Source organism: Balaenoptera physalus, assembly GCF_965194825.1.
Source record: "Balaenoptera physalus genome assembly, chromosome: 4".
NCBI classification, from domain to species: domain Eukaryota; kingdom Metazoa; phylum Chordata; class Mammalia; order Artiodactyla; family Balaenopteridae; genus Balaenoptera; species Balaenoptera physalus.
In genome coordinates, this window is record NC_138891.1 from 132,476,158 (window position 1) to 132,491,276 (window position 15,119).

A 15,119-nucleotide genomic window follows, 5' to 3' on the forward strand; every position below is an offset into this window, starting at 1 on the left:
TTGTATCATGCAACCTACTGATTTTGTTAATTGGTTCTAAATGTTTTAGGGTGGAGACTGTAGAGTTCTCTCTATGAAGTACCATTTCATCTGCAAATAGTTACGATGTTAACTCTTCCTTTCCAATCTGCATACATTTAATTTCTTTTTCTTATGACTGCTGCGGCTAGAACTTCCAATTTAAGCAGAAGTGGCGAGAGTCATCATCGTTGTCTGGTTCCTGAATTGAGGAGGAAGGCTTTCACCTTTTCACCATTGAGTATTATGTTGGCTGCTGGTTTGTTGTAAATGGCCTTTATTATGATAATGTATTTTCCCTCTACAGCCACTTTGGCAAGGATTTTTATCATGAATCGAAGTTGAATTTCTTCAAAGGCTTTTTCTGCCTCTATTGATGTGATCATGTGATTTTTGTCTTTCTTTTTGTTGCTGTGGTGTATCACATTGATTGATTTGCACATGCTAATCCATCCTTGTGCCCCTGGAATAAATCCAACTTGATCATGGCGTATGATCGTTTTTTGTATTATTGGATTTGGTTTGCTAATATTTTGTTGAGGACTTTTGCATCTATTGTTCATCGAAGTTATTGGACTATAATTTTCTTTTTTCTATAATCTCTTTGTCTGGTTTTGCTATCAGGGTAATGGTGGCCTTGTCGAATGAATTTGGGAGTGTTTGCTCATCTTCAGTTTTTTGGAACATTTTGAGAAGGATTGGTATAAGTTCTTCTTTTTATGTTTGATAGAATTCCCCTGTGAAGCTCTCTGGTCCTGGACTTTTGTTTGCTGGGAGTTTTTCAAATTACAGATTCGACTTCACTTCGAGTGATCAATCTGTTCAAATTTTCCGTTTCTTCTTGATTCAGTCTAGTCATTCTGTATGTTTCTAGAAATTCATCTGTTTCTTCTAGGCTGTCCAATGTGTTGGCATATAACTGCTCATAGTATTGCTTATGCTGTTTTGTGTGTCTGTGGTATCAGCTGTTATTTCTCCTCTTTCCTTTCTGATCAAAATTAAAGTAACTTTTTATAGTAACAATTATGAAATCCAAGTTGGAAGGGAGTATAAACTCTGGAAGGTGATTCCTTCTACTGGAATCCCACATTTCAACAACAAAAAATGAGCTATGATCCAGTAGTCTATAGAGTGCCTTCAACAGGAATTTTCACGAAGCTGCTGATTTCGTTTTCTGAGAATATTCATGATTAGAAAATTTTCCTTCAGTTGAGAAACCTTTTTACCTATTTTTTTCTGATATTGGTCTCTGCTCTAATGCGATCACTCTGCTATGCTTAATCCACCACAATAAGCATAAAGAAAATGTATCTCCACTCCAATTTTTGTTATTCTTCTGTTTCTTTCCTTTTCTGTCATCTTTTAAATTCAAAAGTATCAATTTTACTTCACAAATTACCTGGGATTCACACGTTACTTTTCAATACCCTGCCAACACACACTTTCTATCCACAATACCCATGGGTTAGTGAAAATTCTTCTATCTTTATTGCATTGCTTCGAATACCTTTCCATTCAAACATCTGGATATGGATGCAAAACAACAGAAACCATATCTATTCGGTACATCACTGCGTAATCAGCTCTGAGAACAGTGCCTGGCACATAATTTACACTCAAATATTTCTCCAATAAGAATATGAAGTCAACCATTTGTGTGGCACATATAAATTATAGGATATTTGTAAATATTATCCCCATTTTCTCACTTCTGTAAAGCTGAGTGTCTCAGATGTTCTTTAACTAAGGAGTCACAACACTTATGACTTTGAAAGTATGTTAAGAGCTCGTGAAGACTCTTTTCTGGATATATAAGTTAACTCATACATGCCTAATAAATCATATTCTGCCAAAACTTCACGGACTTCTTTTCCCATTTTACACTTGCTACTGCCCTTTCTAATCTTCCTTTGCCATTGGCATCAGCTCATCACAGCTTCAAAATACCTCCCTGAACTATCCGTCCGATACTTCGATCCTTACTCTCTTTCCCATAAACCGGTTTTATTCCCCAATCCCAACTGTCAGTTTGAAATTATCTTAATTATTTTTTACTGTTTGTTTTTCTATCTTAACGTACTAGAATATAAACATTGTGAGAGCAAGTAACTTGTCTGTAATTTTCCTACTTTGTCTTCACTAACATGAGGCCCTTTCTAAACTACCCAAAACTATTTGTCAATTAAGTGACCGAAATCAGTTTCCTCAACCACGATATATGAAAACAAATACATTTTCAGTTCCATCAAAAGCAGGTGATATAAGAGAATATGTTGATTCTCACTTATCTGTTGCTTAGTTCTTTATTCTCGTGTTTTCCGTACCTATGTCTAATTCTAATTCCTCATTAATTCTGGAAAATATCTCTTCAATTCCTTTAAGCACTCAGGGCACCTCTTCTCTACCTTGGACTCTGCATTAACATCCTGAATAAAGTGTCATTCCCCCTCCTCTTTCCCCTCCAGCTCCAACCTAGACAAAGTGGGATCTGTAAAGCACAGTAGTGAAATACTGTGAGATTTGTGCCTGGGTGTATGAGGGCCTGAGTATGTGAGGAACAAGAAATAGGAGGAGAAGACATTTTTTCTGGTGCAAATGTAAGAAGAAATGCTTGTATTATATCTAGGAAGAACTCAAGGTTCAGGCAAGATATTACCCAACTTTCACCAGAGGCCATAACATCTCAAAAAATGACTAATTCACAAGCAAGTACACAAAGGTTTGTTAGAAACAATGCACCTTTTTTATTGAGAATAAGTGATTTCCCCAACTGGAGGATGTTAGGATCATCAACACAGTCATAACAGGGAATCAGAGATTAAGGAAGTTGAAGGCTAACTTTCAGACAATAAGCAGACGCTATCATGGAACCTCAAGCCACAAAGATGTCAATCTAAAAATGGGTAGTTGGAGGTCAAAGCCTCTGTTAGGCATGTAGTTTCCTGGATATAGAAATCATGGGTTATAGATCCTTGAATCTCATTATCTTTAGATGTGTCATTTCAGGAACACACGAGGTTTGGATGGTGATGTTTTAGCAGCAAGAAGAATAACATCTCCAGTAGCAAACTGGCCAGTAGCAGCAGTAGCCAGTGTCATATCCACAGCCGTATCCTGTTCCATAAACACAGCCATAAGGGGAGCCATATCCACAGCCGTATCCTGAGCCATAGCCACAGCCATAGCGAGTCCCATATCCACAGCTGTAATAGGGACTAAATCCATGGCCATAGCCACAAGAGTTGCCGTAGTAGTTGCCACACATGTTGTCAAGGGAAGTGGATTCAGGTGGGTTGCAGGAGGATGTTTCTGAAGTGTGTGTGTCGTCTACTTCCCATGGACCTTTATATACCGCCAGTAATTGGCAGAGCATACCATTCATTCCCTGACATAGACAACAAATATGCAAGCAACCATTATATGCCAGTCACGGGTGACGATCAGTAATAGTTCCTTTAAAATGAGCTCGTTAGTTTGAATACTCCAGTTTTATTTAAAGAACATCATTTTAATTTGTTCTGCTGAAGAATTGTCTCAGTAGAATCATGTGCCCAATAACTGATTTTTTGGTTGAGTTGTTTGGTTTTTTTTGCCTTTGAGTTGTATGAGATGTTTGTATAATTTGGACATTAACACCTAGTCAGTCACACCATTTGCAAATATTTTCTCACATTTCCTAGGTTGTCTTTTTATCTTCTCAACTGCTTCCTTTGCTGTGCAAAACCTTTTAAGTGTAATTATGTCCCATTGGTTTATTTTTGCTTTTCTTTCTTTGGCCTTGGGATACAGATCCAAAAAAGTAATGCTACAATTTATGTCAAAGAGTGTCCTGCCTATGTTTTCTTCTAAGAGTTTTATATTTTCAGATCTTACATTTAGGTCTTTAGCCCATTTTGAGTTTGTTTTTGTATATGGTGTGAGGCAATGTTCTACTCTCACTGTTATATACATGGCTGTCCAGTTTTCCCAGCACCACTTGTTGAAGAGACTGTCTTTTTTCTTTCTATATTCCTGCCTCTTTTGTCATAGATTAATTGATCATAAGTGTGTGGGATTATTTCTGGGCTCTGTCTTCTGTTCCACTGACCTATGTGTCTGTTTTGGAACAAATACCACCCTGTAGTATAGTCTGAAGTCTGCTAGGGTTGAACCTCTAGCTTTGTCCTTTATTATGAAGAGTGCTTTGCAAACTGGGGGTCTTTTGTTGTCCTAGTTTTAGAAATAGTTTTCCTATGAATTTTAGAGTTGTTTAAGGATTATTCGTCCTAGTACTGTTAACTTTAAAAATATTTGTTCTAGTGCTGTGAAAAATGTCACAGGTATTTTGATAGGGATTGCATTAAATCTGTAGATTTCATTCGGAGGTATGGCCATTTTTATAATATTAATTCTTCAAATCTGAGGACACAGGATATATTTCCTTTTCTTTATATCAATTTCAATTTCCTTCATCAAATTTTATAGTTTTCAGAGTATAGGTATTTCACCTCCTTGTTTAAGTTTCTTCCTAGGTAATTTTTGATGCAGTTTTAAATGGGATTTGTTTTACTTTCTCTTCCTAACATTTCCTCATTAGTGTACAGAAACACAACAGATTTCTGTATATTAATCTTGTATCATGCAACCTACTGATTTTGTTAATTGGTTCTAAATGTTTTAGGGTGGAGACTGTAGAGTTCTCTCTATGAAGTACCATTTCATCTGCAAATAGTTACGATGTTAACTCTTCCTTTCCAATCTGCATACATTTAATTTCTTTTTCTTATGACTGCTGCGGCTAGAACTTCCAATTTAAGCAGAAGTGGTGAGAGTCATCATCGTTGTCTGGTTCCTGAATTGAGGAGGAAGGCTTTCACCTTTTCACCATTGAGTATTATGTTGGCTGCTGGTTTGTTGTAAATGGCCTTTATTATGATAATGTATTTTCCCTCTACAGCCACTTTGGCAAGGATTTTTATCATGAATCGAAGTTGAATTTCTTCAAAGGCTTTTTCTGCCTCTATTGATGTGATCATGTGATTTTTGTCTTTCTTTTTGTTGCTGTGGTGTATCACATTGATTGATTTGCACATGCTAATCCATCCTTGTGCCCCTGGAATAAATCCAACTTGATCATGGCGTATGATCGTTTTTTGTATTATTGGATTTGGTTTGCTAATATTTTGTTGAGGACTTTTGCATCTATTGTTCATCGAAGTTATTGGACTATAATTTTCTTTTTTCTATAATCTCTTTGTCTGGTTTTGCTATCAGGGTAATGGTGGCCTTGTCGAATGAATTTGGGAGTGTTTGCTCATCTTCAGTTTTTTGGAACATTTTGAGAAGGATTGGTATAAGTTCTTCTTTTTATGTTTGATAGAATTCCCCTGTGAAGCTCTCTGGTCCTGGACTTTTGTTTGCTGGGAGTTTTTCAAATTACAGATTCGACTTCACTTCGAGTGATCAATCTGTTCAAATTTTCCGTTTCTTCTTGATTCAGTCTAGTCATTCTGTATGTTTCTAGAAATTCATCTGTTTCTTCTAGGCTGTCCAATGTGTTGGCATATAACTGCTCATAGTATTGCTTATGCTGTTTTGTGTGTCTGTGGTATCAGCTGTTATTTCTCCTCTTTCCTTTCTGATCAAAATTAAAGTAACTTTTTATAGTAACAATTATGAAATCCAAGTTGGAAGGGAGTATAAACTCTGGAAGGTGATTCCTTCTACTGGAATCCCACATTTCAACAACAAAAAATGAGCTATGATCCAGTAGTCTATAGAGTGCCTTCAACAGGAATTTTCACGAAGCTGCTGATTTCGTTTTCTGAGAATATTCATGATTAGAAAATTTTCCTTCAGTTGAGAAACCTTTTTACCTATTTTTTTCTGATATTGGTCTCTGCTCTAATGCGATCACTCTGCTATGCTTAATCCACCACAATAAGCATAAAGAAAATGTATCTCCACTCCAATTTTTGTTATTCTTCTGTTTCTTTCCTTTTCTGTCATCTTTTAAATTCAAAAGTATCAATTTTACTTCACAAATTACCTGGGATTCACACGTTACTTTTCAATACCCTGCCAACACACACTTTCTATCCACAATACCCATGGGTTAGTGAAAATTCTTCTATCTTTATTGCATTGCTTCGAATACCTTTCCATTCAAACATCTGGATATGGATGCAAAACAACAGAAACCATATCTATTCGGTACATCACTGCGTAATCAGCTCTGAGAACAGTGCCTGGCACATAATTTACACTCAAATATTTCTCCAATAAGAATATGAAGTCAACCATTTGTGTGGCACATATAAATTATAGGATATTTGTAAATATTATCCCCATTTTCTCACTTCTGTAAAGCTGAGTGTCTCAGATGTTCTTTAACTAAGGAGTCACAACACTTATGACTTTGAAAGTATGTTAAGAGCTCGTGAAGACTCTTTTCTGGATATATAAGTTAACTCATACATGCCTAATAAATCATATTCTGCCAAAACTTCACGGACTTCTTTTCCCATTTTACACTTGCTACTGCCCTTTCTAATCTTCCTTTGCCATTGGCATCAGCTCATCACAGCTTCAAAATACCTCCCTGAACTATCCGTCCGATACTTCGATCCTTACTCTCTTTCCCATAAACCGGTTTTATTCCCCAATCCCAACTGTCAGTTTGAAATTATCTTAATTATTTTTTACTGTTTGTTTTTCTATCTTAACGTACTAGAATATAAACATTGTGAGAGCAAGTAACTTGTCTGTAATTTTCCTACTTTGTCTTCACTAACATGAGGCCCTTTCTAAACTACCCAAAACTATTTGTCAATTAAGTGACCGAAATCAGTTTCCTCAACCACGATATATGAAAACAAATACATTTTCAGTTCCATCAAAAGCAGGTGATATAAGAGAATATGTTGATTCTCACTTATCTGTTGCTTAGTTCTTTATTCTCGTGTTTTCCGTACCTATGTCTAATTCTAATTCCTCATTAATTCTGGAAAATATCTCTTCAATTCCTTTAAGCACTCAGGGCACCTCTTCTCTACCTTGGACTCTGCATTAACATCCTGAATAAAGTGTCATTCCCCCTCCTCTTTCCCCTCCAGCTCCAACCTAGACAAAGTGGGATCTGTAAAGCACAGTAGTGAAATACTGTGAGATTTGTGCCTGGGTGTATGAGGGCCTGAGTATGTGAGGAACAAGAAATAGGAGGAGAAGACATTTTTTCTGGTGCAAATGTAAGAAGAAATGCTTGTATTATATCTAGGAAGAACTCAAGGTTCAGGCAAGATATTACCCAACTTTCACCAGAGGCCATAACATCTCAAAAAATGACTAATTCACAAGCAAGTACACAAAGGTTTGTTAGAAACAATGCACCTTTTTTATTGAGAATAAGTGATTTCCCCAACTGGAGGATGTTAGGATCATCAACACAGTCATAACAGGGAATCAGAGATTAAGGAAGTTGAAGGCTAACTTTCAGACAATAAGCAGACGCTATCATGGAACCTCAAGCCACAAAGATGTCAATCTAAAAATGGGTAGTTGGAGGTCAAAGCCTCTGTTAGGCATGTAGTTTCCTGGATATAGAAATCATGGGTTATAGATCCTTGAATCTCATTATCTTTAGATGTGTCATTTCAGGAACACACGAGGTTTGGATGGTGATGTTTTAGCAGCAAGAAGAATAACATCTCCAGTAGCAAACTGGCCAGTAGCAGCAGTAGCCAGTGTCATATCCACAGCCGTATCCTGTTCCATAAACACAGCCATAAGGGGAGCCATATCCACAGCCGTATCCTGAGCCATAGCCACAGCCATAGCGAGTCCCATATCCACAGCTGTAATAGGGACTAAATCCATGGCCATAGCCACAAGAGTTGCCGTAGTAGTTGCCACACATGTTGTCAAGGGAAGTGGATTCAGGTGGGTTGCAGGAGGATGTTTCTGAAGTGTGTGTGTCGTCTACTTCCCATGGACCTTTATATACCGCCAGTAATTGGCAGAGCATACCATTCATTCCCTGACATAGACAACAAATATGCAAGCAACCATTATATGCCAGTCACGGGTGACGATCAGTAATAGTTCCTTTAAAATGAGCTCGTTAGTTTGAATACTCCAGTTTTATTTAAAGAACATCATTTTAATTTGTTCTGCTGAAGAATTGTCTCAGTAGAATCATGTGCCCAATAACTGATTTTTTGGTTGAGTTGTTTGGTTTTTTTTGCCTTTGAGTTGTATGAGATGTTTGTATAATTTGGACATTAACACCTAGTCAGTCACACCATTTGCAAATATTTTCTCACATTTCCTAGGTTGTCTTTTTATCTTCTCAACTGCTTCCTTTGCTGTGCAAAACCTTTTAAGTGTAATTATGTCCCATTGGTTTATTTTTGCTTTTCTTTCTTTGGCCTTGGGATACAGATCCAAAAAAGTAATGCTACAATTTATGTCAAAGAGTGTCCTGCCTATGTTTTCTTCTAAGAGTTTTATATTTTCAGATCTTACATTTAGGTCTTTAGCCCATTTTGAGTTTGTTTTTGTATATGGTGTGAGGCAATGTTCTACTCTCACTGTTATATACATGGCTGTCCAGTTTTCCCAGCACCACTTGTTGAAGAGACTGTCTTTTTTCTTTCTATATTCCTGCCTCTTTTGTCATAGATTAATTGATCATAAGTGTGTGGGATTATTTCTGGGCTCTGTCTTCTGTTCCACTGACCTATGTGTCTGTTTTGGAACAAATACCACCCTGTAGTATAGTCTGAAGTCTGCTAGGGTTGAACCTCTAGCTTTGTCCTTTATTATGAAGAGTGCTTTGCAAACTGGGGGTCTTTTGTTGTCCTAGTTTTAGAAATAGTTTTCCTATGAATTTTAGAGTTGTTTAAGGATTATTCGTCCTAGTACTGTTAACTTTAAAAATATTTGTTCTAGTGCTGTGAAAAATGTCACAGGTATTTTGATAGGGATTGCATTAAATCTGTAGATTTCATTCGGAGGTATGGCCATTTTTATAATATTAATTCTTCAAATCTGAGGACACAGGATATATTTCCTTTTCTTTATATCAATTTCAATTTCCTTCATCAAATTTTATAGTTTTCAGAGTATAGGTATTTCACCTCCTTGTTTAAGTTTCTTCCTAGGTAATTTTTGATGCAGTTTTAAATGGGATTTGTTTTACTTTCTCTTCCTAACATTTCCTCATTAGTGTACAGAAACACAACAGATTTCTGTATATTAATCTTGTATCATGCAACCTACTGATTTTGTTAATTGGTTCTAAATGTTTTAGGGTGGAGACTGTAGAGTTCTCTCTATGAAGTACCATTTCATCTGCAAATAGTTACGATGTTAACTCTTCCTTTCCAATCTGCATACATTTAATTTCTTTTTCTTATGACTGCTGCGGCTAGAACTTCCAATTTAAGCAGAAGTGGTGAGAGTCATCATCGTTGTCTGGTTCCTGAATTGAGGAGGAAGGCTTTCACCTTTTCACCATTGAGTATTATGTTGGCTGCTGGTTTGTTGTAAATGGCCTTTATTATGATAATGTATTTTCCCTCTACAGCCACTTTGGCAAGGATTTTTATCATGAATCGAAGTTGAATTTCTTCAAAGGCTTTTTCTGCCTCTATTGATGTGATCATGTGATTTTTGTCTTTCTTTTTGTTGCTGTGGTGTATCACATTGATTGATTTGCACATGCTAATCCATCCTTGTGCCCCTGGAATAAATCCAACTTGATCATGGCGTATGATCGTTTTTTGTATTATTGGATTTGGTTTGCTAATATTTTGTTGAGGACTTTTGCATCTATTGTTCATCGAAGTTATTGGACTATAATTTTCTTTTTTCTATAATCTCTTTGTCTGGTTTTGCTATCAGGGTAATGGTGGCCTTGTCGAATGAATTTGGGAGTGTTTGCTCATCTTCAGTTTTTTGGAACATTTTGAGAAGGATTGGTATAAGTTCTTCTTTTTATGTTTGATAGAATTCCCCTGTGAAGCTCTCTGGTCCTGGACTTTTGTTTGCTGGGAGTTTTTCAAATTACAGATTCGACTTCACTTCGAGTGATCAATCTGTTCAAATTTTCCGTTTCTTCTTGATTCAGTCTAGTCATTCTGTATGTTTCTAGAAATTCATCTGTTTCTTCTAGGCTGTCCAATGTGTTGGCATATAACTGCTCATAGTATTGCTTATGCTGTTTTGTGTGTCTGTGGTATCAGCTGTTATTTCTCCTCTTTCCTTTCTGATCAAAATTAAAGTAACTTTTTATAGTAACAATTATGAAATCCAAGTTGGAAGGGAGTATAAACTCTGGAAGGTGATTCCTTCTACTGGAATCCCACATTTCAACAACAAAAAATGAGCTATGATCCAGTAGTCTATAGAGTGCCTTCAACAGGAATTTTCACGAAGCTGCTGATTTCGTTTTCTGAGAATATTCATGATTAGAAAATTTTCCTTCAGTTGAGAAACCTTTTTACCTATTTTTTTCTGATATTGGTCTCTGCTCTAATGCGATCACTCTGCTATGCTTAATCCACCACAATAAGCATAAAGAAAATGTATCTCCACTCCAATTTTTGTTATTCTTCTGTTTCTTTCCTTTTCTGTCATCTTTTAAATTCAAAAGTATCAATTTTACTTCACAAATTACCTGGGATTCACACGTTACTTTTCAATACCCTGCCAACACACACTTTCTATCCACAATACCCATGGGTTAGTGAAAATTCTTCTATCTTTATTGCATTGCTTCGAATACCTTTCCATTCAAACATCTGGATATGGATGCAAAACAACAGAAACCATATCTATTCGGTACATCACTGCGTAATCAGCTCTGAGAACAGTGCCTGGCACATAATTTACACTCAAATATTTCTCCAATAAGAATATGAAGTCAACCATTTGTGTGGCACATATAAATTATAGGATATTTGTAAATATTATCCCCATTTTCTCACTTCTGTAAAGCTGAGTGTCTCAGATGTTCTTTAACTAAGGAGTCACAACACTTATGACTTTGAAAGTATGTTAAGAGCTCGTGAAGACTCTTTTCTGGATATATAAGTTAACTCATACATGCCTAATAAATCATATTCTGCCAAAACTTCACGGACTTCTTTTCCCATTTTACACTTGCTACTGCCCTTTCTAATCTTCCTTTGCCATTGGCATCAGCTCATCACAGCTTCAAAATACCTCCCTGAACTATCCGTCCGATACTTCGATCCTTACTCTCTTTCCCATAAACCGGTTTTATTCCCCAATCCCAACTGTCAGTTTGAAATTATCTTAATTATTTTTTACTGTTTGTTTTTCTATCTTAACGTACTAGAATATAAACATTGTGAGAGCAAGTAACTTGTCTGTAATTTTCCTACTTTGTCTTCACTAACATGAGGCCCTTTCTAAACTACCCAAAACTATTTGTCAATTAAGTGACCGAAATCAGTTTCCTCAACCACGATATATGAAAACAAATACATTTTCAGTTCCATCAAAAGCAGGTGATATAAGAGAATATGTTGATTCTCACTTATCTGTTGCTTAGTTCTTTATTCTCGTGTTTTCCGTACCTATGTCTAATTCTAATTCCTCATTAATTCTGGAAAATATCTCTTCAATTCCTTTAAGCACTCAGGGCACCTCTTCTCTACCTTGGACTCTGCATTAACATCCTGAATAAAGTGTCATTCCCCCTCCTCTTTCCCCTCCAGCTCCAACCTAGACAAAGTGGGATCTGCAAAGCACAGTAGTGAAATACTGTGAGATTTGTGCCTGGGTGTATGAGCGCCTGAGTATGTGAGGAACAAGAAATAGGAGGAGAAGACATTTTTTCTGGTGCAAATGTAAGAAGAAATGCTTGTATTATATCTAGGAAGAACTCAAGGTTCAGGCAAGATATTACCCAACTTTCACCAGAGGCCATAACATCTCAAAAAATGACTAATTCACAAGCAAGTACACAAAGGGTTGTTAGAAACAATGCACCTTTTTTATTGAGAATAAGTGATTTCCCCAACTGGAGGATGTTAGGATCATCAACACAGTCATAACAGGGAATCACAGATTAAGGAAGTTGAAGGCTAACTTTCAGACAATAAGCAGACGCTATCATGGAACCTCAAGCCACAAAGATGTCAATCTAAAAATGGGTAGTTGGAGGTCAAAGCCTCTGTTAGGCATGTAGTTTCCTGGATATAGAAATCATGGGTTATAGATCCTTGAATCTCATTATCTTTAGATGTGTCATTTCAGGAACACACGAGGTTTGGATGGTGATGTTTTAGCAGCAAGAAGAATAACATCTCCAGTAGGAAACTGGCCAGTAGCAGCAGTAGCCAGTGTCATATCCACAGCCGTATCCTGTTCCATAAACACAGCCATAAGGGGAGCCATATCCACAGCCGTATCCTGAGCCATAGCCACAGCCATAGCGAGTCCCATATCCACAGCTGTAATAGGGACTAAATCCATGGCCATAGCCACAAGAGTTGCCGTAGTAGTTGCCACACATGTTGTCAAGGGAAGTGGATTCAGGTGGGTTGCAGGAGGATGTTTCTGAAGTGTGTGTGTCGTCTACTTCCCATGGACCTTTATATACCGCCAGTAATTGGCAGAGCATACCATTCATTCCCTGACATAGACAACAAATATGCAAGCAACCATTATATGCCAGTCACGGGTGACGATCAGTAATAGTTCCTTTAAAATGAGCTCGTTAGTTTGAATACTCCAGTTTTATTTAAAGAACATCATTTTAATTTGTTCTGCTGAAGAATTGTCTCAGTAGAATCATGTGCCCAATAACTGATTTTTTGGTTGAGTTGTTTGGTTTTTTTTGCCTTTGAGTTGTATGAGATGTTTGTATAATTTGGACATTAACACCTAGTCAGTCACACCATTTGCAAATATTTTCTCACATTTCCTAGGTTGTGTTTTTATCTTCTCAACTGCTTCCTTTGCTGTGCAAAACCTTTTAAGTGTAATTATGTCCCATTGGTTTATTTTTGCTTTTCTTTCTTTGGCCTTGGGATACAGATCCAAAAAAGTAATGCTACAATTTATGTCAAAGAGTGTCCTGCCTATGTTTTCTTCTAAGAGTTTTATATTTTCAGATCTTACATTTAGGTCTTTACCCCATTTTGAGTTTGTTTTTGTATATGGTGTGAGGCAATGTTCTACTCTCACTGTTATATACATGGCTGTCCAGTTTTCCCAGCACCACTTGTTTAAGAGACTGTCTTTTTTCTTTCTATATTCCTGCCTCTTTTGTCATAGATTAATTGATCATAAGTGTGTGGGATTATTTCTGGGCTCTGTCTTCTGTTCCACTGACCTATGTGTCTGTTTTGGAACACATACCACCCTGTAGTATAGTCTGAAGTCTGCTAGGGTTGAACCTCTAGCTTTGTCCTTTATTATGAAGAGTGCTTTGCAAACTGGGGGTCTTTTGTTGTCCTAGTTTTAGAAATAGTTTTTCTATGAATTTTAGAGTTGTTTAAGGATTATTCGTCCTAGTACTGTTAACTTTAAAAATATTTGTTCTAGTGCTGTGAAAAATGTCACAGGTATTTTGATAGGGATTGCATTAAATCTGTAGATTTCATTCGGAGGTATGGCCATTTTTATAATATTAATTCTTCAAATCTGAGGACACAGGATATATTTCCTTTTCTTTATATCAATTTCAATTTCCTTCATCAAATTTTATAGTTTTCAGAGTATAGGTATTTCACCTCCTTGTTTAAGTTTCTTCCTAGGTAATTTTTGATGCAGTTTTAAATGGGATTTGTTTTACTTTCTCTTCCTAACATTTCCTCATTAGTGTACAGAAACACAACAGATTTCTGTATATTAATCTTGTATCATGCAACCTACTGATTTTGTTAATTGGTTCTAAATGTTTTAGGGTGGAGACTGTAGAGTTCTCTCTATGAAGTACCATTTCATCTGCAAATAGTTACGATGTTAACTCTTCCTTTCCAATCTGCATACATTTAATTTCTTTTTCTTATGACTGCTGCGGCTAGAACTTCCAATTTAAGCAGAAGTGGTGAGAGTCATCATCGTTGTCTGGTTCCTGAATTGAGGAGGAAGGCTTTCACCTTTTCACCATTGAGTATTATGTTGGCTGTTGGTTTGTTGTAAATGGCCTTTATTATGATAATGTATTTTCCCTCTACAGCCACTTTGGCAAGGATTTTTATCATGAATCGAAGTTGAATTTCTTCAAAGGCTTTTTCTGCATCTATTGATGTGATCATGTGATTTTTGTCTTTCTTTTTCTTGCTGTGGTGTATCACATTGATTGATTTGCACATGCTAATCCATCCTTGTGCCCCTGGAATAAATCCAACTTGATCATGGCGTATGATCGTTTTTTGTATTATTGGATTTGGTTTGCTAATATTTTGTTGAGGACTTTTGCATCTATTGTTCATCGAAGTTATTGGACTATAATTTTCTTTTTTCTATAATCTCTTTGTCTGGTTTTGCTATCAGGGTAATGGTGGCCTTGTCGAATGAATTTGGGAGTGTTTGCTCATCTTCAGTTTTTTGGAACATTTTGAGAAGGATTGGTATAAGTTCTTCTTTTTATGTTTGATAGAATTCCCCTGTGAAGCTCTCTGGTACTGGACTTTTGTTTGCTGGGAGTTTTTCAAATTACAGATTCGACTTCACTTTGAGTGATCAATCTGTTCAAATTTTCTGTTTCTTCTTGATTCAGTCTAGTCATTCTGTATGTTTCTAGAAATTCATCTGTTTCTTCTAGGCTGTCCAATGTGTTGGCATATAACTGCTCATAGTATTGCTTATGCTGTTTTGTGTGTCTGTGGTACCAGCTATTATTTCTCCTCTTTCCTTTCTGATCAAAATTAAAGTAACTTTTTATAGTAACAATTATGAAATCCAAGTTGGAAGGGAGTATAAACTCTGGAAGGTGATTCCTTCTACTGGAATCCCACATTTCAACAACAAAAAATGAGCTATGATCCAGTAGTCTATAGAGTGCCTTCAACAGGAATTTTCACGAAGCTGCTGATTTCGTTTTCTGAGAATATTCATGATTAGAAAATTTTCCTTCAGTTGAG

The 15,119-nt window shown here is 36.5% G+C and overlaps 1 protein-coding gene and 1 long non-coding RNA gene across 2 annotated transcripts in view; one reads left to right on the top strand and one right to left on the bottom strand.

Annotated features, from left to right (window-relative positions):
- Window positions 1–15,119, top strand: part of LOC309660115 — a 714,847-nt gene that overhangs the window by 67,909 nt on the left and 631,819 nt on the right. The gene's annotated exons all lie outside the window — the stretch shown is intronic.
- On the bottom strand, window positions 7,682–12,565 carry LOC309660407 (uncharacterized protein; the record flags this gene model as incomplete). Its single annotated transcript, XM_082460993.1, has 2 exons — window positions 12,389–12,565; window positions 7,682–7,936 (listed from the first exon to the last, which is right to left on the bottom strand). Exons 1-2 carry the CDS (start codon window positions 12,539–12,541, stop codon window positions 7,682–7,684), a joined length of 408 nt encoding a protein of 135 aa, XP_082317119.1. The 5' UTR covers window positions 12,542–12,565.